Raw genomic sequence first — 23,517 nt, forward strand, 5'->3', positions numbered from 1 at the left:
TGAGAACGTTTAAAACGTGATTATCCTGCAATTATTCAATGAATCTTTTCCAAAGAGAGGTGACACACTCTGCTCTCTTCATCCATCCGTATTGATAATGTTTATGTGCGACGTTAACATGTTCTCTGTAATCGTAATTTACACGAGTTCATAATTTTAGTAAAAGATTTTCACATTCCGTTGATTAAAATGATACACATGTCAAGATCGTCAGTGAAATATTTTTGAAAAAATACTGCGCAAATTAACAACTATCTACCCCAATCGATAGCTGTTAACTTATATTGGAACTAAAAAAGAATCTAATTTTACAATTACCTTTCGAAAATGTCCAATCGGAGTTTTATGCTTAAAAACCTTTGTTACCAGCATATACAGAATTAATATCAAAATATTTAAGGGGTCTACCCTAATTAGACGGGCAAAAAAAGACTATTTTCACGAATTTTTTTGACCGGTATAAATTATAAATAAGGGTATAAATAATGTTAGGCCCAGAAAATACACTCTTAAAATACAAAAAAAAAATTTTTATATTTATTTTACTCAGTTTTCGTACAGAAAAATGGGGAAGAAGACTACGAAAAAGCGCGGTTTTTTTCATCGATCTTTGCAAAAAACAAAATAGTTCCACTAAAAATTTCAAAATTCGTATGACATGCGCTATAGCTATAATCATGAAGAACATGTAAAATTTTAGTCAGGATCGGTTGAATAGTTTCGGATATTTGATCAACGAGCCGTCCAAAAATGTCATTTTGAGAAAAACACGTTTACACAAAAACAGGTACGCAGTACCGCACTGGGCGGTGCGTATTAGCACGCTCATCGAGCCAAGTAAACGTCGCTCAAAAGTACACCTAGACCACTCAGATCTTTATAAAATTTTAGTATGATACTTTTAAGTAGGTATACTTTCGAAAAATACAATAAAATAAAAATCGATTTTTCGAAAATTCTAATTAGGGTAGACCCTTTAAAAGGTGAAATATGCATCCATGCATTTGGAAAACCCTTTCATTCGACTTTAATTACGATGATAAAAGGACGCATTCTGGGAAGTCATATTTATATTCTGCATCGGTGCAAGGGTGTAAAGGTTGACTCTGGCTGTACTGAAGATAAAAATAAAAGCGTTAGAGACGCTTCTCAACTTGTTTGCAACCCCTTTAACCATCAACTCCCACGAGCGATCTATCCATAACTTTTTTACATATCGTGTCATCATTTGTACTCGCTTTTAATGACATCCATATTTTTAGTTCGTTTATTTGAACTATCCGACTCCAATTAATGTCTACCATAACTAGATGCTATTTTCATTTCACTTCAAACAGGGTTTAAATAAATTCATATTTGACTCGTTTCTGTCGATTTTCGAACTGAATGAATAAACATCACGCAGCTTATGCATAAATTTCCGTAGTAATCAAAGCAGGCTTTCCTTTACGCTCGGGACAATTTTCTTAAACCTCACCTGGTCTATTCATTATTCTATTCAATTATAAATTCACGTTGACGAAGCCAGTCGTAAATAATTATCATAATGAATCCCTTTCAATTATTCACTTGAAAAGTACTGTTTGTGTCCATAAATTCGTTCTCTCACGGAAGTTATCATCTCTACGAGTTTTTCATTCCACTTGACACTTCTTTCTATGTCGCGCAAAGACGTTGGATCTGCCAATGTAATTTTCAATGTATTAAATGTAACGTTTGGACATGCACTCGAAGAGCTTCATACCTTCCCTGCGACCTTTGTCTAACCTCTCGGAGAATTAGTTGTTAAAAATCATCATCAGAGAAACACAATAGTAAATAATAAAATAACAAAAACCTTCGACAAGGAATCTCGATCTCAGGCATGCAGGCGCTCCAATTAGTTTCGTTCTCTTCATTTTCATATTGTTGAAATTCAAAAATAAACATTTTCCGAGAACAATATACAGCGGAATTGTTCAATTCGAAATCTTAATGGCTCACATGGATCTCATATTGTTGCAAATTTGATAAATTTGAGAGAAACCCAAGCTCGTTGTGTCATTTATAATAACTAGGCTCACAAATAGCCCTCGAGCGTTATCACCCTCGCGAAACGTCCGATGTTGCGATCTCGGCATTCCAATACAGTGTTTAGTACACCGGGAGCATGTTTAGATGTATGTAAATTCACATATATACGTACCAGTACTCACTGTTTACTCTCGCTGCCCTCATCAACGGTGAGAGAGAGTCATCGAGTTAAATTCCACTTCCGAGGACCTCCCATGCGCGTGTAGAGTTTGAAACGTTTTTTTCTTAACGTTTGGCTTACGTATACGCATGCGAAGTAACATAATCCGGATAAAACACAACAACGTTGACCCGAAATGAAAGTTTTCACTGCGTCACGGGGATTTTTGCTTCGTAGATGAAAAACGATCTCGTGCTAAAATTGGCGCATTGCGTTCTTCTTCGTAGTATAAATAAAAATGAACATTTCATTCGCATCGTATGATACTTGCGTTTTTGTTAACTAATTTCCCAAGTTAAACGTAACACGCGTTCGAAACTGTCGCTCTTTTTGCAAACACAAGCGAAAGGGAACAAAATGGATTGGTGAAATGATTCAAAATGTCTTGTTATATTATTGAATGCTTTTATGGAATATTATCCGTTCTTTGTTTCAGATTCGATCGCTTGGCAGCTGAGCACTATTGTCTGAGGATTAAACTCCTCGGAGACTGTTACTACTGTGTTTCAGGATTACCAGAACCGAGGCCGGATCACGCACACTGCTGCGTCGAGATGGGACTAGATATGATTGATGCGATCACGTGAGTCTTGTAATCGATCATTCGCCTGTTTGAAAGTATTGTTTACCTCACTTATATTCCATACCATTCAGGTCGGAAGACGAATTATATTTTTTAATAAACCGAATGTACTTTTTAAAATAAGAAAACTTTCGAGCTGAAACTTTATAGAGAACCCTGATCTGGCGTTATGAACGAGGTCACTATTTTCGATCGGAGATAATTACTTTCGACATTAGCAGAATGCATTACTTTGTGTGAAACCTGCAAGGCGTATGCGTAGAGTTAAATGATCGTTTGGCCACGATCAGCTGATTTTTATAAACTTTTCATGCAGGATGTTTGTCCAGACGACGAAAAATTACTCAACCATTTTTGGAATATATGTTATGTTACTGGTGGGCATGGTTCTTATCAATTATGTAATGTGACCGGATATATATTTATAAAATAACTAGTATAACAAAAAAAACTGTTAAATCGCGTCGATTCAACCAACAGAACAGCAGGTGATGCCGCCATATTACATTTAGTAACATTCTTCATGCGGTTGCTGCTTGCTCGCAACTCCTAATAATTTTTTTTCATTGAAGGTTATGTTTTTTTTAAATTTTATTTAATTACAGGTTATGTTGTTTTTTTCTTCATATAAATGAAGAATTATTGAACTTATTTCTTATAATAAAACATATTTCGGAAAAACATAAAAAATTCCCGACTGTGACATGATGAAAAGCATATTAAAACGAAGAGAAAAAATAATTCAATTGATATGAACAGCTTCCTTAACAAGAATATTTGAAAAATCGATTTGAAAAAAAAAATTTTGTTAATAAAAAGATTGAATAAGCTACATGAAATCCAACTACAATAATTAGAATGGAATTAAGCTGTCGTTGGGAAACGTTTCTGATTAAGAAAAAGTGACGTTTATTAACTAATTTTTTTTTTTTTTTTTTTTTTTTTTTTTTCAAGTCAATTTTTCAGATATTTTTATTGAGAGAGTTGGTCGTATCAATTGAATTATTTTTTCTCTTTTTAATATACTTTTTCAACATGTCACAGTCGGGAGTTTTTCATGTTTTTTCAAAACATGTTTTGTTAGTACGAATTTCATTGCTCTTGATCAACCCAAAAAGTTTCATCACGCAAGGTATAAATGGAAAACTTATGTACTTTTTCCTCCTTTCTATTATTCCGAGCGAACAAATTGACCTCTTTTTTGCCAGTCGAAGTGAAGGAGTAAAAGCTCAGAGGCTTTTCCACAAAGTTACAACAGCCCAGCCACAACCGCCAAATTCAATTCTCTACGCTTAATGAAATTAGTCTGTTAATCAGGCGTACTTATAAACCCTCAAAGTTTCAAATGTGCGAAATTAAACTTATTGAATCGTAAAACAGATATATACGAAAACAATTCATTGTTAGCTTTGGTAGCTTTAAATTCTTAATTATTAGTAATATGCAATCGGCCATTCGAGAAGTAAAAAATTATGAGCTACGTTTGTCTCAACTTCACAAGACTCGATAAAGTTCTGTTCGTCACAAGTGCACTTCAAGTTCAGCTTTCATCAATTCCATTCGAGGTATTGAAAATGAGTCATTTGTGTATTATTCAATCACTCTAATAGCAAATTTTAAAAGCTATAACGAAGCAGTCACTGTCAATAATAATCGTCGACATACACAAGCTCTTAGAACAGAAAAGCCAGAACGCCAAAGAAGAGCGCCGGTCTGACTACACACAGACACGTTCTACTAGTCCTTGCCTCGAGCCGGTAACGTAACTGACTCTCGCATCTCTGCGGGCTTTTTATAGTCCCTGGGTTGCCCAACAGAGCAAATTTACTCTATCCAATTTCGAGCTAACATCCTCACAGACAAGATATTAAATTGTTCACGAAGAGACCGGAAATAATTTATTTATTCTCGGATAAAACGAATTTGGATACACGAAAGGAAGCTCGGTAAAGGGCTTGACAAACAATTTTTCTTGTACTCCAGGAAATTAAAGAATGCCTGATGAACATCGAGATTATGGAAACTTGATGAATCAGAGCCCTGATACTAAATTAATTTTACGGAAAAAAATGGATAATGGAAAGTGTTCGGGCAAGAAAAATTGTAAACCTTGAGGATATTATACGTTTGAAATTTTTGCGAAGTTTTCACGCAATGCTTTACCTTAACTTTCCCACGAAGATCGTTTATCTATAAGAATATCATTCAGAATCTGCATATTGACGCCAACAATGTTAATCAGATGTGGGTTTTATCGCTCGAAAAAATAACTGAAAAAAAAATCTTCGAAATTCCTTGAATCCGAAATTGTAATCTCCTTGAAAGGCTTAACTGCGTTTAAACGCAGATTACGTAATCGGACTACACACGCTTGGTGGAAGTACAGGGTTCGGGGTTTGAGGGTAATTAAGGTGATAACTTTCAGAGTCTGTTGTGTAGACGTAAGTACCATGGTATGATACGAACAGCTTCGGTTCTTCTGCGATGTCGTGACTCTCCAGATTGTCTTGCTTCCAACACGAGCGTTTTGTACCCTCACATAATAGAAATTTCCTCTCAAGCATCTTTGGCCTTTTCTTACCGCTCACGTCTTTTTAGAACAATGAAAATCGACCATGAAAATTCTTTCTCAAGCACAACATTTTTCATATCTGCTTCTCGCTCTGCACCGTTATACGTATTTTTATGATCAAAGGCTGTAAATCTCGCTTGTACATTCTCTTGTCCCTTATAAAGACTCGTCTATGTAAAGAACGATCATTGAATTTTGGCTTTGGCGCGCGAATAAGAATTTGTGCGCCCGTAAAATGACTTTTTTCCCGTACTTGAGGTAAAAGTTATTCCACTTTCATCCAGACAAAGAGATTGCGGAGCTCTTGAAAGCTCCGCAATTTTACTAACTTGTTTGGAACACAACCTACAAAATATGAATTAGCAGCATCCGTTTCCATTTACTTCATTAATTCAACCGTCCCATTCGTTTGTGAATCGATGAAAACGCAATACCACGTGAAATATTTGATTGAATCTTGAAAATAGACGTGAATGGATTTGATTTTAATCTTGAATATATGTTTTGGCTCCAAGGCCACCGAGAGAAAACTTTCAGAAAACGGATTCGGTTGATGTGATTTATCGAATGCATGCTCTATACGCAGTGGCATTCACTGACTGAAAAATCGAGTCGGAGGTTAATCCCTTCGTTCCGGTTTCCAAAGCTATTGCTGAAAACACGGATCAGGTCTCCTATACATCGAATTTCATACGTATACACGTATTTTTGTATACGCCTGTCTCATATCGTACGTTTTCGTCTATTGCTAGTCACGACTTCGTGGAATTTCCCTCAGTTATATTCTATGCTGGTTTCTCCGGTGTAATATTCACTGTGAAATATCCAATTATTCAAAGTTTCCATAGCCATGAGATTATTTTCATTGAATTTAAGCTTTTATATACACGTGTATGTAAATATTTAAATTATATTTTCATTTTTTTTTTTTTTTTTTTTTTTTTTTACTTATCCGGGCGGATTTCCGATACAAAGCTCGTCACTTGAAAATACAATTTCAAAACGCTACGCGTAGAACGAAAAAAATCGTGAAAACTCAAACATCCTCTTCACTTGTTGAAAACAAAATAGAACAAAAATTCGAAAATAGATTTGTTTGAGTTTAAAAAAAAAAATGTTTTCAATTTATTTTTCAGCCTCGTCAGAGAAGTTATGGCTGTAAACGTTAATATGAGGGTTGGGATTCACACAGGAAGAGTTCATTGCGGAGTTTTGGGACTGAGAAAGTGGCAATTCGATGTCTGGAGCAATGACGTTACACTCGCGAATTACATGGAAAGTGGCGGAATACCAGGGTAAGTATTAAAGCCAATATTTTTAAATGAAGATCAAATCATCAGGGAGTAAATGTTTACTGTCAAAAAATGAAATTACCTTATTTTTTTTTTCGCACTGTACACGGTAGTGATTCCGATATTTTCGTCGCTGTACGCATCATCATGGATCTTTGTGTGTTCAAATTGCAGTTTTCGATCTTTTTTTCGTCCATTTTTCGAATTGTAAAAACAAACGCCGAAAGCAATTTGCTTTCATGTTCATTTTTACCTTATAAAAATAAACACCAATTCCTCCAAAACTGACTCAAAAAAATTCCAAAATAATTGACTCAAAGTGACATAATTAAAGTAAGAATTCATAATAACCGAAGAAATACATTATTGTGAATGTTGATAATTTTTTATCACCAAAGTCGCGTGCACATAACAAAAGAGACGTTGGACTGTCTTGGGAATGATTACGAAGTAGAGGAGGGCCGTGGTGGTGAAAGAAATACGTACTTGAAGGAGCACAATATTCAAACATACCTCATTGTACCGGGTGACACTTTTAAGGACAACGTGACAAGCCCGAGTCTGAAAAAAGGGTATCCAGCGAACGGGAACGTCTCTAAAGAAATGAGAGTAATGGGCCACGGTTCCCAGCATGGAAAACAGACCAAGTGAGATCTGAATGAGCGTTTAACACGTTCCATTATATTTTTTCTTTCCGCCTTAAATTTTCATGTGCTGGTGAATTTGAAGAAATCTTTTCGCCCCCGACAGACTCGGCTTCGGCGAGAGCATCGAGTGTGAAAAAGATCCGGAGGATGAGGTTAACGAATATCTTATGAGGGCGATCGATGCCAGGAGCATCGACAGGCTGAGAGCGGAGCACTGTACACCCTTCATATTGACTTTTCGCAGGCCCGATATCGAAGAAAAGGTGTGAGCCTCGTTTTTCATTATCGATTATTCATAAATTCTAAATGAATATTAACGAAGTCGGATTTATAAGTGTATTCATATTTTTCGTCAATGTTCTAACAAATGAACGTTACGTTGTGAATGAATCATTGCTCTTGACGGACCACCAATTAATTATTCAGAAAAAATCCGATTATTTTGTCTCGTAAAAACTGATTTTAATACGATAAATCGTTAGTGGACGTTGATTTGGTCATTGCGAATTACACGGATGAAGTTTACTCAGAAAGGTTTTTTTTCCAGTACTCCAGGGAAAGAGATCGGATGTTATCGGCATACTTCGTATGTTCCGGTTTTGTTTACATGGTCGTCGTAGTTGCGATAGCCATAACTCTGTCCGGGTACGTCGTATTCATAGACACTACCTGCTTTCCGATGAGCCGGAAATTTGTATCTTGGCCGTTTTAAGAAATGTATTCTTGTCCGTTATTTGTTATCAATTCAAAATAGTCTTAGGTGAATTCTCGAATATATACAATGAGATGCGGATAATCTTATAGCATAACGGAATTAGTGAAAAGCTGTTTTCTGTACTAAAGTACAAATTCAAAAGTCGAAAATTTTCGTTTAACTTTCGCGAAACATAAATTTATGTGCTTGCAATAATTTATTTATTTAACTTTGTAGGAGCGTGTATTTTTACACTTGCACTGGAGTGAGTTTACTAATTATCGGACTCATCAATGGTATTCTTCTCGCTGAGAAAAACGAGGTAAGTTTTCCACACGCAATTCGTAAACAATCTGTGAAAATCTTGCATTTTGGAAAGTCGTCCCGATAATGTATCTCTCGTACATATATGACGAACCGATCGATCGATGGCTCAGTCTGTCTGGAATCCTGCCACAAACCAGGAAGCCTTGACTTCCACGCCTTTTAATGGCTTCATATCGAATAAAAAATTTTCGGGTCAATGCCAAATTTTCTGCTGGAATATGCGATAAAGATGCTATAACGATGGGACACAAGTGATGACTCGACTGAGACGATATCGCATTCGAATTGAAATTTGATTGCGAATTTATCATTCGATGAAGAGAATATAGATTTCATCAATAAAACGTACAATTCAATATATTTTTATTTGAAAACGAAACCAGAATTCACATTCTCCGATACTCGTATTCTCGTTATGAAAAAATTAATAAAAAAAAAAAAAAAAAAAAAAAAAACGCATTCAAACATCACAATGCAATCGAGGGAGAGAAGACTTTTTCAAAAATACGTTCCACCACTGTACATACATACATGAATATTTGTTTGCAGTCGGTTCCACAGTGTGTGAGAAACGCGTCTGTTACAATATTCGAAAACAGACTCGTAGCTCAGAGCATCGCTTCGATGGTCGTGTTTCTTACATTTATAACAGCACTCTCACCGTTGGTAAGTGGAAAAAAATTAACTCAATAAATAAAGCAGAACAATGCGAAAAGGACAAATGCACAGGAATTTCTATGAAAACTTTTTATTAATTTGCGTTAAGCATGCTCATTATTGTTCGTTCACCAGGATTTGTTCTGATACGATTGTTTTCTTGTGTATTGAAAATTTTCTCCGAATACATTTTGTCTATAATGAAATGAGTCTCGTACCATAATTTCCCCTCCTTAATAGAAAAAAGTATGGAAAAATATGGTGAGCTTGTATGCCGCACTCTTGAAATAGGTTCAGGATTTACACGATTTCATGGTTCACTTAAATTTCGATCGACGTGTTTCACAAACCTTGAATTTACGGAGAGTCGGAGAGAATAAAAAGTTCCGATTGACAATTGCGTGTAACTATTTTGTATAGCTGACGTTGGACAGCAGCGAATCCTGCAGCAACAGCACAAAGTGGCACGACAATTCGACGGTGATGATTCAGAGCATTCCAGCATCCGATGGACCATGCTATTACACCCTCTTCGCGGACGTGAGTACCCTGCAGATGTACCATTTCGATACCAGCGTGAGTTTCCTCGAATGTGACTGCTATCAAAGGGCATACCGAAACAAGCGTTCTGCAGAAGATCCCCATTCATATCTGCTTTGCAATGATAAAAGTTACTAAAGAGCGTTCGATGATTTCAAACTTGAACTCTCCTTCGACACAAGGAAAAGTTTGTGGTGTGAACAAGCTAATCATTTCGAGCGCACTTTTTGCAGATCCCTTTAAAAACGTAATGAGAGTTTCTTTGAGGGCAACTTCACGATTATGCAAGATTTCCTTGCGCAAATAAAAGTGTTGTCGGATGGGTTCAATTGCGATTCAACGGACAGAATAATCGCTTGGATTGCCCGTGTCCTCCGAGTTTTTATACTTTCCATCGTTCGCTATCAATTTCGGGCAATATTGAAAAAAATAATAGGACTCCCAGGGCAAATGTAATTCATTTTTATTGAACGGATTCGTAGTAAGAATATTCACCGCAGTAGTAACAATTAGATTTACATAAAAGAACTTTGACGAGGCCGCCCGGCTGTTTTCAGAGTTTTCCGAATGAAGCAGAATAGCACGTCGCCAGGCGTGGACGAGTCATAATTTAACTGCACGATTTATGGGCGCATTAAAACTTTGATTGGAACGTCATTTTTATTGAGACTCTTTAGATTCTCTATAGACTTCTGAAAGCCTTTCCAGTTTCCAAATGACCCTAGCACAGGTGACATTGTAGTAAAAACTTAAGATAACTACAATCTCGTTTGCGAATGGAAAAAAAGATCTGATGGGGCATTAATAGGAATGTCAGAACCACAGAGAAAGTTAGAGATGGAATCTTCGCTTCAGCAAACTCATTTGCAGCATTCTCAGTAGTCTCATCGTTCAATCACTCAGATTTCTACATTCTACTAATTGTTGACCCAAATATTTAACGGATTCTCAATTACGGAGGTTCCGACTAGTGTTAATTGTGTTCCTTCTTCCAGCTGTTTCCGGTTCTAGTGATGCTGGTAATGGTGACCTGTGCAGTCTATCAGATCTTAACATCGGTCTTCAAGGTCGCTGTGCTGAGTATCGTGGTCGCGTGCTACTTAGCTGTGACCATATACCAGGCACTCGACGAGAATGACATTGATCCGGCTTGTAGATGGTTGGCCGGTGTACTCGTTGTCTTTTTCATGGCGTGTTTGGTCGCCCACTCGCAGCACACCGAGGCGACTTACAGACTCGATTTTTTGTGGAAGCTTCAAGCTACCGAAGAAAAAGAAGAAATGGAACACCTCAAGGCCTACAATCAGAAACTTCTCGCGAATATACTTCCTGAGCACGTGGCCGCTCATTTCCTATCGACTGTTAGTTCTGATGTGAGCAAAGATAATAATCAATTAGGATACCATAGTTTTTCAACCTTGTCTGCGATCACTACTATTTCGGTGAACTTTGAAAAGCTTTAAATGCAATTTTCGAACGAATTTGTCCTGCAGGAACTCTATCACGAGCAGTGCGACTACGTGTGCATAATGTTTGCCTCGATACCAAATTTCTCCGAATTCTACGTCGAGCTTGAGGCAAACAATGAGGGCGTTGAATGTTTGAGACTACTAAACGAAATAATCGCAGATTTTGACGAGTTACTAGGAGAAGAAGGCTTCCGTTATATCGAAAAGATAAAGAGCACAGGTTCGACGTACATGGCTGCTTCAGGTTGGTTTGATAGACTAGCATTTTGTGCTTCTTACTGTAGCAAACGATCGAGCCGAATTTAGAACGAGTAGAATGCAGCAGAGCACGATTCCAACTTGACGTTGATTGATCGAGTCGACCCGGGGGTATAACTTTATTCTCTCGCGGACGACCTTAAGCTCCGACTTTATATAGGGTATAATGTGGGGCAAAATGGACAGTTAAGGATTTAAGCAAGTTTCATTGATGAGCATATGGTCTTTCAACTATTTTTGAGTCCCAAAATTGATGCCCAGTCCTCGTTTTCCGAATTTTGTAAAAAAAAAAATTTCGGGCCAAAACGGACACAGCCCCTTAGAGGCATAAAAATCGAAAAACCGACATTTTTCGAAATACAGCCGTTCTAAGCGACTGTTCCCGAACAGAATGTCAACTCGGTAATATGGAAAAAGAAATGGGACCGCTCAGGCTCCATTCCTTGGATGTAAATGAAAAGAAACGAGTCAAATCTTATATCCCATTTCTGTCATGTTTTTGAGGAATGCAAAAAATCAACTTTGGGTCCATCGTGCTGGGGTATATTTGGTATTCGCACTATATCGGAGTCCCACCATTGATTCATGGCCCTAGTTTCCGGAATTTCTTCAAAAAAATTTTCCGGGGCACAACGGACACAGCCTCCAAGAGGCACAAAAATCGAAATATCGAAATTTTTCGAAATGTAGCAGTTTAGCAGACAGAAAAAAGCTCACCAAGACAGCCAAGTCCTCGTCTTTTGAAGACGTTTTTTGCATTTTTTGCGAAGGGTTCTATTCGTTGTCCTCTGAAGATTGGATTTACTATGTGTAACATGCAAACAATGGGCACATACCTTGTGTACAAGTGTTGAAGACGAAGATATCAGCTATGAGTGCGATTTTTGTAAAAAATGAATAAAAAAACCTTTTTTTCCTTATTCGTAATATGATTACTATTGTGGTTTTTAAAAATAAGTCAAAAAGGGAATAGATAGTGAGAAAATAGTTTGAGATCTATTTTGCTCTGAAACTTGAATTTTTTGCGGATCTCACCGTGGAATTCAACAATTCACCATGATTTATGGTCAGGACATGATTTGGAACCGAAAAAAAAATTTTATGCATTATTTTAGAAAATTTCAGTTTCGGGAAAGTCCATTTTGCCCCGGAATTCAACTTTATGGGGCAAAATGGACACTGTGTCCGTTTTGCCCCATATTATCCTATATTGTGATTGGTGAAAAGTTGTTGGGATGTTGCTTCGAAATATCGATTGTTGTCAGAACCGCGATAATTATACTCTGCACCATTCCACAAATGATAATCATCCGATCATACATGGAGCCTTCACTTTCCGGAAACGTTCAGCCATTAATAACAATTGAAATCTTCGTAGTTGCTAAAAATAATTCACGTGTTCATAGAAACTTCAATCCATAAGAAAAAAAATCATTTTATTATTACAGGATTAACGAAAAATACTCGCGACGTAAAGGACTTCAAGCACGTTACAGCGATGGCGGATTATGCGCTAAGAATTCGAGAGCAGCTGGCCTACGTGAACGAGCACAGTTTCAATAATTTCCGAATGCGCATCGGTATAAACATAGGCCCCGTAGTTGCGGGTGTAATTGGTGCAAGAAAGCCACAATACGACATATGGGGAAACGCTGTAAACGTTGCATCGAGAATGGACTCGACGGGGGTTCTCGACGGCATTCAAGTTACTCAAGAAGTTTACGACATTTTATCACTGAAAGGCTTTCCTCTTACTTGCCGCGGCACCATACAGGTCAAGGGTAAGGGAAGTATGGTTACGTATTTTCTCGATGGCCCTAGACCCACTGAAACCTCTGCAAATAACGTCAATACGCCAAGAGTAAACAACAATACTGATCCACCGGAAAAACCAATATCACCGAGTAACGGCCTACCCTTTTGACTGACTCATAAGAGTTCTATCGAGAGCTAAACGACCCCGCGGTATACACCACGCTGAACTTTATATTCAGCCTGGGAAATCGACCCAGAAATAGGCTGAAACGAAGATAACAAGGAAAATCGCTTTGCACGAAAAATCCTGCCTGATACTGTAACGATTTGGAAATAATGAAAGCCATATTTATGATAATTACGATTCGATGAACCGACTCGTGGAACAAATTTCGGAATGAGTTTATTTGTTCGAGTCAGAAAAGTAGGATTAAGATCAACAGAATTGTTTTATTTTTTCGGTTGATGTGACACTCATAGCTCGATGAAGGGCATTATAATCGTTACGACTTTATTGAAGCAAGGGTGAAAAGCCACAGCTCTCGGAGTCAAGGGAACGAAAGAGTTTACGAACTTGGGCTCGCGCGATGATGAAATTATGTTCGATATGATGGAGAATTGCTCGTATAACGCAAGAGCGACTGTAACTGTATAGTGTAGAGAAAATTTATCGCTTCGTGTTGACGTTTGATGTGAGGACGACGAAATAAGTGTGCCGAAACACGCCATCGATCTGATTATTGAGTTTGAGTTGTCCGTTTGTGGTGAAACGAAGCAAAATGAAACAAAAGAGTTTCTCGTTAAGTAGTCATGTGTCATACGTGTAATTTTTTCAATTCAGATTTTATGTAGATCAAAGCCCGCAAATTTAGAGTATGATTGTTTGCTGAAAAAATAATTGACAGTTAACAGTGAGCTCTGAATCATTTGAAGCATTGAACCATTGGTGATCGGAGAAAACTGAGTAATAAAAACAATTTTTTTAAGGTTGTTGTGGGGTCGGGGGTAAAGCGCGAGGGGAGGGGGGCGCCCTTTGCTTATGCACGGAATCGGTAAATTATTACCAACTGTTTATCGTTCAATTATCGTCGTATTTGATGTAATGTTTCGAGGAAAAAAATTCACATCAGTTTAAAAAAATATGCATTTTTGACAAAATACAGTAAAACCTCTGGGCGTCGCTTATACCGTTATCCAACACGCCGGTACACGCGCGGTTTTGTACATTACATACGTATACATATAACCTCCATCCGTGTCGCAGTGCAAAAAACGGGTGAAAACATCGACCCGAATAACAACGTTTCCGCAAAGGGGGAAAAAAAGTTTATTATTACACCAAAAAATTTCAATTCTGGAAACACTCAACAATGAAATTCCTGTGCGTTGAGCCTTCTTATTTCTAAAATGTTAGGTTAGTTCATGTTTTCTTCATCCACGCAGCCTTTCCGCTATGCCAGCTATGCGCATGCTCCCAATTATTCGCACCTCTCCATGACGTCTCAAGCTACACCTCCGAACTGAGCCCTGATTTTTTATCAGTCCTCTCCCCAGGTGGTAAAAAATCGGGGGCTTACTGTAATGGTTACAAGAATTATTTCTATTAGTTTATGGCATTATTTTCGATAATTTGTTAGAGATCAATTATTGCAAGATGAACTGGCAACAACGTAAATAATGAGCCATGATAATATGATTAGGTTGGCAGCAGTGTCGCACAGCTAGTCTATCACATACGCGCTCCGTTCCTAACCTCGATCTCGACCGTACGAACATCGGTCCGGAAAAAAAATGTCGCTAAGGTAGGGAGCGCTTGTGCCGTTTACATTGTTGCCATGATTCCGAAAGCTTTACCATTTTATGTGCTCAATTTTTGGAAAAATTCGCAATTATAATCACTAATAACTCTAAATTGGCACTGTGAATGATTATTTTCAAGGCACCAAAAGTTAGTCCGATATTCTATTTAACAGTACCTGTTTTTTCAACTCCGTAGCATCGTTTTCTCGGCAGATATATATAAATATACTGAAAAATGTTCGGAACATTCCCATAAACATAATGTGATGAGCACACTGAATAGTGAAACTTTGCGATTTTTTTTTCTAGGTAACTGTACTGTGGATCGTTTTGAAATTTGACAGATTGATTAGACAGGGATTATGAACGGTGACAAAAAAATTTCATTTCAGTGATATCGTTTCGTTCTGACCCCACAACAACCCTAACGTTACTCCCCGATATCTGCATTCCTCGTCTTAATACCGCGCACTCATTATACGTTGAGTTTGTTTCATGAGGTTCTCATTAGTTTTTCGATTTAGATACCTCAAATAAAAACTTTTATCGTTACCTGCTCATGATATCCAAGGTCCCTTATCAGGTAAGGCATTTTTAAACTTTGTTATAAAAAGATGAATAAAAAAGGAAAAGAAAACGGATTTTATCGTGTACTCATGAGTTCGGTCGAACACGTGACGAATAAACATAAAAGAGTCAAAAAATTTCTTCTTACTGCCAACTTTATCGCCACGTACATCGTCTTTGCCTTCATCGTAATTTCGTATTTAATTAATGTAGATTGGCAAATGGCAAAATTTTTTCCTTTCGCTTTCCCTGATTAATTATATATTTATTATCACGTTGCCATGATCTTTTTCATCGTCATTCATTCTGTGATGAAAAAAACGTTCAGAGCGTACTTCTCGGGGGAGTTTTAAATTTTAAATGCAAGCAAAAAAATATTGGAATTTTCAAAAAACTTTCTCGAAAAAGATTTCCATCTGGAATGGAGTTAAAGAATAATGATTGAACCCATTTTCGAGAACAATTCGACCAATTCGAGCGCATAACAGAATGATGAATTTCCGTAATCCCCAACTCCTCAGAATTTTCTACGATAAATAATTTTTCCTTTCTACAACCTTAATAATAGTTCGAATATTATTTTTTTATTATTGCAAATATAAACACTCGACCGTCACATGATTAATTCGTGATTTTTCGAACGATTAAAGTAAAAACAAAGAATGTACGTTGTTGAATAAGTATTTATTGAAAGTCGAAATAACGCAGAGAAATTCATGTGGAGGATTTAAACCATGAAGTAAACTAACGAACATTGATTATTTTTAATTTCATATACTAAAGAGAGTGGGCGAGATAGTAATGTACGTTTATTTTTTCTATTTCACTCACTCGGCTCTATTGTATCTCAGTCAGAGACGAAAGTTTTTAGCAGCTGATAAGAACCATTACGTCCATTTAGTTAAACGACTTTTACTGTTGATGGTAAGGAAGAAAACTGCTGCAATAGCAGAAAAGAACTTTCATCTTCCTAACGCCAAATACCATCAATTAATTAATAATTCACTCATTTATTTTTAAATCAAATGGATAAATAAAATCTCTTCAAAGGAGTGAAGAAGCAACCTTACGTTTCACTGTACCAAACCGAAATCCAACATCATTTGTGACTATGTTGTATCGACTAAAAAAACTTAGAGCCAAAACGGTGGAAAATCGACTAGTCTCGAGTACAACACCGCACGAAACAGGGGGAACGAACAATGCAAGAAATAGTGTCCAGTCAAGTCATTAAGCTCAAAGATTTTTTCAAATTCGATAGCGTGTACGTTTTTCCCCAAAATAAATACTTTACCCGAATAATGATTTAAAATTCGAGCATGTCGTTGGACTTCATGTCAGATAAGGATAGTGGATCGATTTTCGTTTGGATTCGCATGAAAGCTTTTCAGAAAACGTGCACTAGCTTCGGCGAAACAAAACAATAGAAATGGCCCGTACTTAATTTGAGATTTATTAATATAATGTTCAAATTGAGTTTCATACTGTTCGTAACATTCTGGAAAATTTCTACAGGAAATAATCCCACATATTTTTCATACTTCTGCCCCAATGGATATTTTCCAAAAAGTGAAAAATAATCACGATTCTTGGTCTACGTACTTGGATATGTTCTAGTCACTAATGAGCACGAAAGAATAGAAAGACAACTAACAAAAATGCACAGGATTGAACGAGCCTGAAAAAAAAACGGAGCATAATACAACGAAACTGTGTAAAAAATAAAAGTTTTGTTGAAGGGGACCACGAGGAAAATTAGTGGTGTATGATAGAAAAGGATTTCAAAGGGGAAGGAAGCGACGTTTGGAATGTTCATTTTTAATGCAACTAAAATATTTCAACCGCAAACGAACGTGAAAAAAGTTCATCCGTGGCTGTCATGAAGATATCTCCGCAAGTATAGACAGATGATATCGAAATACTATGAAATGTACTATTGTTACAATATCTGTGAACTTAAACGCATATGAATGTGTATTATAAAAATAATTATAATGGAAATAAATTATTGACTCTGAGTATAGTTTGCGATGCAAAATAAGAAATAAAATGAAATAAATATTGCTTGGTAATCATAGTAAGTAAGTGATAAAATGAATGGTCAAAAGGACGAGTGCTGATCGTATGCGGACACTTTCAATTGTACACTGTACTTCCGTAACATAAATTAAATAATTACGAATAGTGCTGTACCGTTAGTATTATTTGGATGTGTAACTGGCAGGCCCAGAAGCCCGTGTCTGTCAAATTGAAAAATTACGAATATGTGATACTAAATGAAATGTAAATTTATTATACGAAAAAGGAAGAATGAATTGTTGTTATAATGATAGTAGTAACAATGCTAATAGCAGTTAAATTAATTCGGATAATAATTAAGAAAAATTACAATCTCCACGTATGAAAAGGTATTTTATTGCTGACGGCTATAACTCCATATGTGAGCACCTTTTCATCTTCTGCTGATACTTGGGAACGTCAAAAATGAAATCCCATTCAATTCCTTCAAAATATTAATACCGATCGAAGAAGACTTCATTTTTTAATCTCATATTCATCGTTTTTTTTCCATCAATTTCAGTGTAAATGCAATCAACTCGAAAGGCTTCATAAGAAAAAAATTAATAATTAAGATCTTACTTCGTTTGTAAACATTCGTTTCATTCGGAAATGAGGAAACACTTTGAATTGAAAAAGAAAATTTGGCAATGATTCCTTTTCTAATATTTTTCCGTATAATTCATTGTCGGCACATGTCTCTTCGACTTACTCTCGTACATATAAAACGAGAATTGACTGTTACTGAAATTGTAGAAAATTTTAGAACTATTTTTGGTTGCAATAAGTGTCAGAAAGTAATTTTCGACACGTGAAGAAGTATATGGACACAAAAATTGGAGGAAGTAGTTCTGTTACGTTGGATACACGTAAATTTAAAAGCATTATAAACGCCAAATGAAATATTAATCGTGCATAAAATAAGATCCGTGTCAAGAGAAGAAACGTCAAAAAAGAGATAGATAAAAAAAAATGAATAAAATTAAAGCGAACCGTTGCGAGATTGAAAGAGTTGGGGCCTAATTTTAGTACACGTGAAAGCCACGATCTTGAGACGATTTTTCGAGAATCAGGGATTCCGGTTGATAGTCAATATTTAGAACAACACTAAATGCATATAAACGAAACAGGACACGATGTTTTATTGATGAATTAGTATATTTTATGATAGCTAATTCCGAATCCCATTTGTCGACGGCATGTTACGCAAAGGAAATGGTAACGATGAGAGTATTTGATGGTCATGCTCGAAATGGCCTAAGAAGACTAAGAATCCCTGCATCGAATGTAACATTTACCTGCTTTTGAATTACACATATGAATGCGATTCTGGTAAATCATTTTCTCATTGAATAATATGAAATACATTTCTTACAAAACTGATTGAACATTCGATTTATTCTCCTGTCAAATATACTTGGTCGTATTGTTAATCGTCATTGAATCTCTGATTATTTCATGCTCGAAAACCACTATTTTTGTAAGTTCCTAATAGAGATTCATCGATTCGTTCATGAATCTCCAGTATTTGAAAAATGATTTTTGTTATTCATCATTTGAAAAATAATTTGCTAGGATTTTTTTCAATGAATTCGTTGATTTTATTCGTCCAACCGATTCGAATGAAAGGGTGCGCGCGTCTGGCTATACCATCCGAACAATAAATGCATCTGGCAGCTGCAGGAAACAGGTGAGCTGACGAGTATCTCTTGCTGTTCACTTTTCTAGACTCGGAACTCGCCAGAAACCAGTTCGAAAGTGCGCGCTCTAGATAGTCTGTATGTAGTTGCTCCGAAAAGGTCGATAAAGCTGCGCGGTAGCAGCACGAAACGCGTAAAAATCAATCTCCATGCGTGCCTCGTAAGGTAACTCGGAATAATCTTCACGTGTTCCAGTCCTTTATTCTGGTTTACACTTCAATCGTGATCGTGAATTCCTCAGAGTAGCACGTGGTTTATTCATTTTAAGATTAACCGGAGTACCAATATTTCATAACACAAACTTTCCAATACAATGATAATAAAATCGCTCTGGTGCCATAGGGAAAATTACTATTTCCAAAACTAATTCCATGCTTCGGAAGGTTGCACGGTATTTCAAGATATTTCAAGTACAAATTCAATGAACATTTTTATCAATGAATCTGCTCAAATAGTGCCCCGTATACAGGCATGTAAAACGCACCGTCCTATCGTCATGAAAACCATTGTGTAACAAAAGAGGTTATGAATATACGTATCGTCTACGTGGTCCGCGTGCAACGTGATTTCTTATTTTTAAAAATATTTAGAGTTCGTATCTCGGTGATATAAAAGTTTAAATTGATCCGAGAATATAGAGTGAAATCAATAACAACATGTGCTTTCCTCGGACGGTCGGTTCAATCAAAGTGTCTTACTGGGACGAATTAGAGATAGCGGCGTTGTATTGTAAGTATGAGCATTTTCGGCTAACACGTGCTCAGCCCTATTGCGTCAACCCAAAAGACCGGGTGATTTAAATCGATTGTTTCGTGTTAACATTTTCCAAATTTTTTTTTGCATTTATTTTCACTTTTTTGATGTAATGTTTCCATAAATCATGTATGAAACGATCGAAGGCATGTAAAAAATGATTCGATTAATCCTTCAGAGCCTTGGGGCCAACGTTTTCGAATATTTTTACACTTAACCCCACTCGAATATCAATGGAAAAAGTAAATTGAAAGGAATCGTTTTTCCTGTTGTTCTTTATAATTATGTTGTTCATACAATAAAAAAAAAAAACCGAAAGTAGTTTCTGAATTAAGGAAAAATATGAATACTGTAAAGTATTAGCTCAGAATTTAGCAATGAAAATTTTCGAAAGTATAAATGGATCGAACAAGTTTATAACAATTAATTTCAAAATGTCTATCGATCTTGGACATTCGGAGATATTCATCAGTAGAATCAATAGTGGCGAAAAGCGATTGTTATGCATATTTAAAAATTCATAGGTCAATATCACTGCAAAATATACGATTGACATGATGTATTTCGTGTTTAACCGAATAAATCGGAGTATGGATCTCTATTTCTGTATTTCCGGGTCGCAATCATTTTGACAAAAATCACAGTGACAGAAATCCAATAAATTTTTCTGGCCATGACTTATGCCATTTCTGTTTTATGTATGATGATCTTCAGACGATATTAGCGAAGGTGCCTTGAAAATAATCTCTTTCGTATTTGTACGTATTTGAAAATATATTACATAAATTCTGTCAACTCGTGATAGAATTGTTCCGAAATCATTAATCGTTATCACGAGTAAGCATAACGCTCGCGCACGATAAGGCTTTTCCTATCTCAATATATCTTATATAAATTGTATAACTTCGTGACAAATGCAAGACAGATTAATGAGATCATGCCCACCACACGAGCGTTGAACAACTGAATTTTTTATCATGATAAGGGATTGGTGCTGTTATATTCTCTCAAAATTTATAGATTTAAAAATTAACATACCTAATCAATTAGTCCGTTGTAATTATCAATTATATAAAAAAAAATATCATTATTAGTAAAAATTTGACTAGTTAACTTTTTGATTTGGCAACTTTGTTGTTGGTGGAGAGATATATCTACCTTGCCAACGGTAAACTGATGGCTTGTCACTCACATATGACTTGATACACATAACCAACAATTTATTTGAATTTGAGGTTACGTCATTATTTGTGATTACAAATATTTTTGTTATCACAATATTTGTATGAATATGAACAAAAAACATTTTTCTATTAATTATACCGAGAAAGTATACACGCCTGTACAGTACCGATACACTAATGTAAGCACGTCACAACTAAACACGATATACGTCGATATACACATATATATAAACAGCTGATAGAGCGGTGTTGCCGATGTCGTACTGAACCTCTAGTATTCAACGACTCATCGTGAGCGATAATCGTAGTTAATTTATGATTTCATTCTTAAAGTTTCGATGACCTGATATTTTTATAACGCCATTAACAAGATAAATGTTCAACGAATACGGATATGATTTAATTTTTTTTTTTCCAACATTTACGATCCCTTAAATTTGATTGAAAAATCACGATCCATTTACTGCCACTACGATGTCCAATTTTTAATACTTATTTTCTTGCTTAAATGTTCGGTAACCTCCCCTCAATTTTTTTTACCGTCATTTTCGAACATTTTTCTATGCTGTGTAAAATATCAGATTTTTCTGCAGATTTTTAAATAGTGGCCATGATCTCATTAAAAACATTGATTGCTCGCTCGTTTTTAGAACGAATTTGAATGCCGTCCCGTATGCGCGATTTCATTTTTCAATTTTAATGGTTAACTTAAAATTTAATCATTCAGAGGGCCATCCAAATTAGACAGACAAAAAAAAGATTATTTTCCTGAATTTTGTTGACCCGTATAGATGATTAATATGGATATAAAAAGTGTTAGGCCTAAAAAATATCCTCTTAAGATACACCAAATTTTTTTTTTATATTTATTTTATTCAGTTTTCTGAAAAATGGGAAAGAAGACAGGTCCAAAAAAAAGATGGGTGTGCACTGTTGAAAAAATTTCTGGAATGGATGATGGGGAAAAAAGTGGTTTCAGATCCAATAGATAAATGGCTATAGCGCATATCATACGATTTTTAATTTTTTCAAAAGTAGCAAAATGGAGGCCATTCTTCCAAATACTACGAAAAAGCACGTTTTTTTCATCGTTTTTTGCAAAACATAAAAATATTTCTACTCAAAATTTCAAAATTCGTATGATATGCGCTACAGCTATAGTCATAAAGACTAAAATTGAAAAAAACGTAATTTTGAGAAGAATGCGTTCAAACAAAGGTAGATACACGGTACCCAGGTAGCCAAGTAAACGTCGCTCAAAAGTACACTTGGACTGCTCAGATCTTTATAAAATTTTACTATGATACTTTTAAATATGTATACTTTCGAATAATGCAATAAAAAAAAATCGATTATTTGAAAATTCTAATTAAGGTAGCCCCTTAAATGTTGATTGACTTCTCAAATGATTTTCGACATTTTCTTTTTTTTCAAACAATCGATCCATAAATAACTCGCTGAAATAATATTTAAAACAGATATTTTCCTTATTTTACATTTTTTACTTGTTAACTTTAATTCTGATTTCTCGTGTTATCCATTTTTTTTAACACGGGTGTACTATTTTAACTGCGATAGGTCGGGGGTCTTGACCACAACGCTAATGACATAAAGTGATAAGGAAGTCTAATTGTACTAGCCGATGTTTCGTGCAGTAACGGAAAAGTCTTGATGCAATCTCAAGACAGTTTTCGCATGCAGTTTACAAAATAAATTGCTTACGGGCAAGAAACGAGATACATTAAAAACATACGAGCGGTAACATTCTCCACTTTGGTCTGCTCTACTCGCCAATTTCTTCTATACGATATCCAAACGCACTCGACAGACTTCGTTTCTCTCTCAACACCTCTCGTCGTTTCGTTACTCCAAAATAATATTGTAATGAATCGTGGATCTTCGGATGGTGAGGTAAGTCTTAAAGCGTTCAGGAAGTTCGCCAGTTTCATATCGATTACGAGTGAATGTTTGAGAACTTTTGGATGGACTTGATAACTGGCCGTTTTATTATTACAAACGTTACAATTTTCTGTTCACTCATTTTTCAGCAATCTAATTATCTGAAAAAATGATTAATTTGATTACTTCTTGAAGTCGAATGAAACGCCAACATTTTTTTTTAGTTAATATTGTGCTTTGTGATCGAATATCATGACAGAAAACCATGGATCCATGTAAACTTATGCACTTCATTTAAGACGCGACCTCAAACTGGGTGAAAGAGTTGCATCAACTGATACGCGCTTATCTAGTTCACTCCAAAAATCAGCTGGGCGTGGGTCAAAAGTTTATATCAAGCATCGAGATTCATTCTAACATACACAGCATTCGATTTCTGTCCTCGAGACACGCGTCAAATCACCACAACTTTGAAATTCAAAACAACAAATACGACGTTGCGTGGACCATTACATCACTGGAATGCAAT

At 36.0% G+C, this 23,517-nt stretch overlaps 1 protein-coding gene across 2 annotated transcripts in view; it reads left to right on the forward strand.

Annotated features, from left to right (window-relative positions):
• The window catches only part of LOC122419518 (adenylate cyclase type 6), a 106,744-nt gene that overhangs the window by 77,792 nt on the left and 5,435 nt on the right, over window positions 1–23,517 (forward strand). The window contains exons 10-20 of one of the 2 annotated variants that reach the window (XM_043434161.1): window positions 2,670–2,816; window positions 6,525–6,683; window positions 7,079–7,327; window positions 7,410–7,590; window positions 7,875–7,972; window positions 8,259–8,343; window positions 8,898–9,014; window positions 9,426–9,545; window positions 10,541–10,918; window positions 11,039–11,258; window positions 12,721–12,975. In XM_043434161.1, the coding sequence (XP_043290096.1) occupies window positions 2,670–2,816; window positions 6,525–6,683; window positions 7,079–7,327; window positions 7,410–7,590; window positions 7,875–7,972; window positions 8,259–8,343; window positions 8,898–9,014; window positions 9,426–9,545; window positions 10,541–10,918; window positions 11,039–11,258; window positions 12,721–12,975 (2,009 nt within the window). Of the gene's footprint in view, window positions 1–2,669; window positions 2,817–6,524; window positions 6,684–7,078; window positions 7,328–7,409; window positions 7,591–7,874; window positions 7,973–8,258; window positions 8,344–8,897; window positions 9,015–9,425; window positions 9,546–10,540; window positions 10,919–11,038; window positions 11,259–12,720; window positions 18,836–23,517 lie in introns of those variants that run through there. The other variant, XM_043434151.1, reaches the window with a different exon arrangement.

This window comes from Venturia canescens, chromosome 1 (assembly GCF_019457755.1).
Source record: "Venturia canescens isolate UGA chromosome 1, ASM1945775v1, whole genome shotgun sequence".
Taxonomy (NCBI): domain Eukaryota; kingdom Metazoa; phylum Arthropoda; class Insecta; order Hymenoptera; family Ichneumonidae; genus Venturia; species Venturia canescens.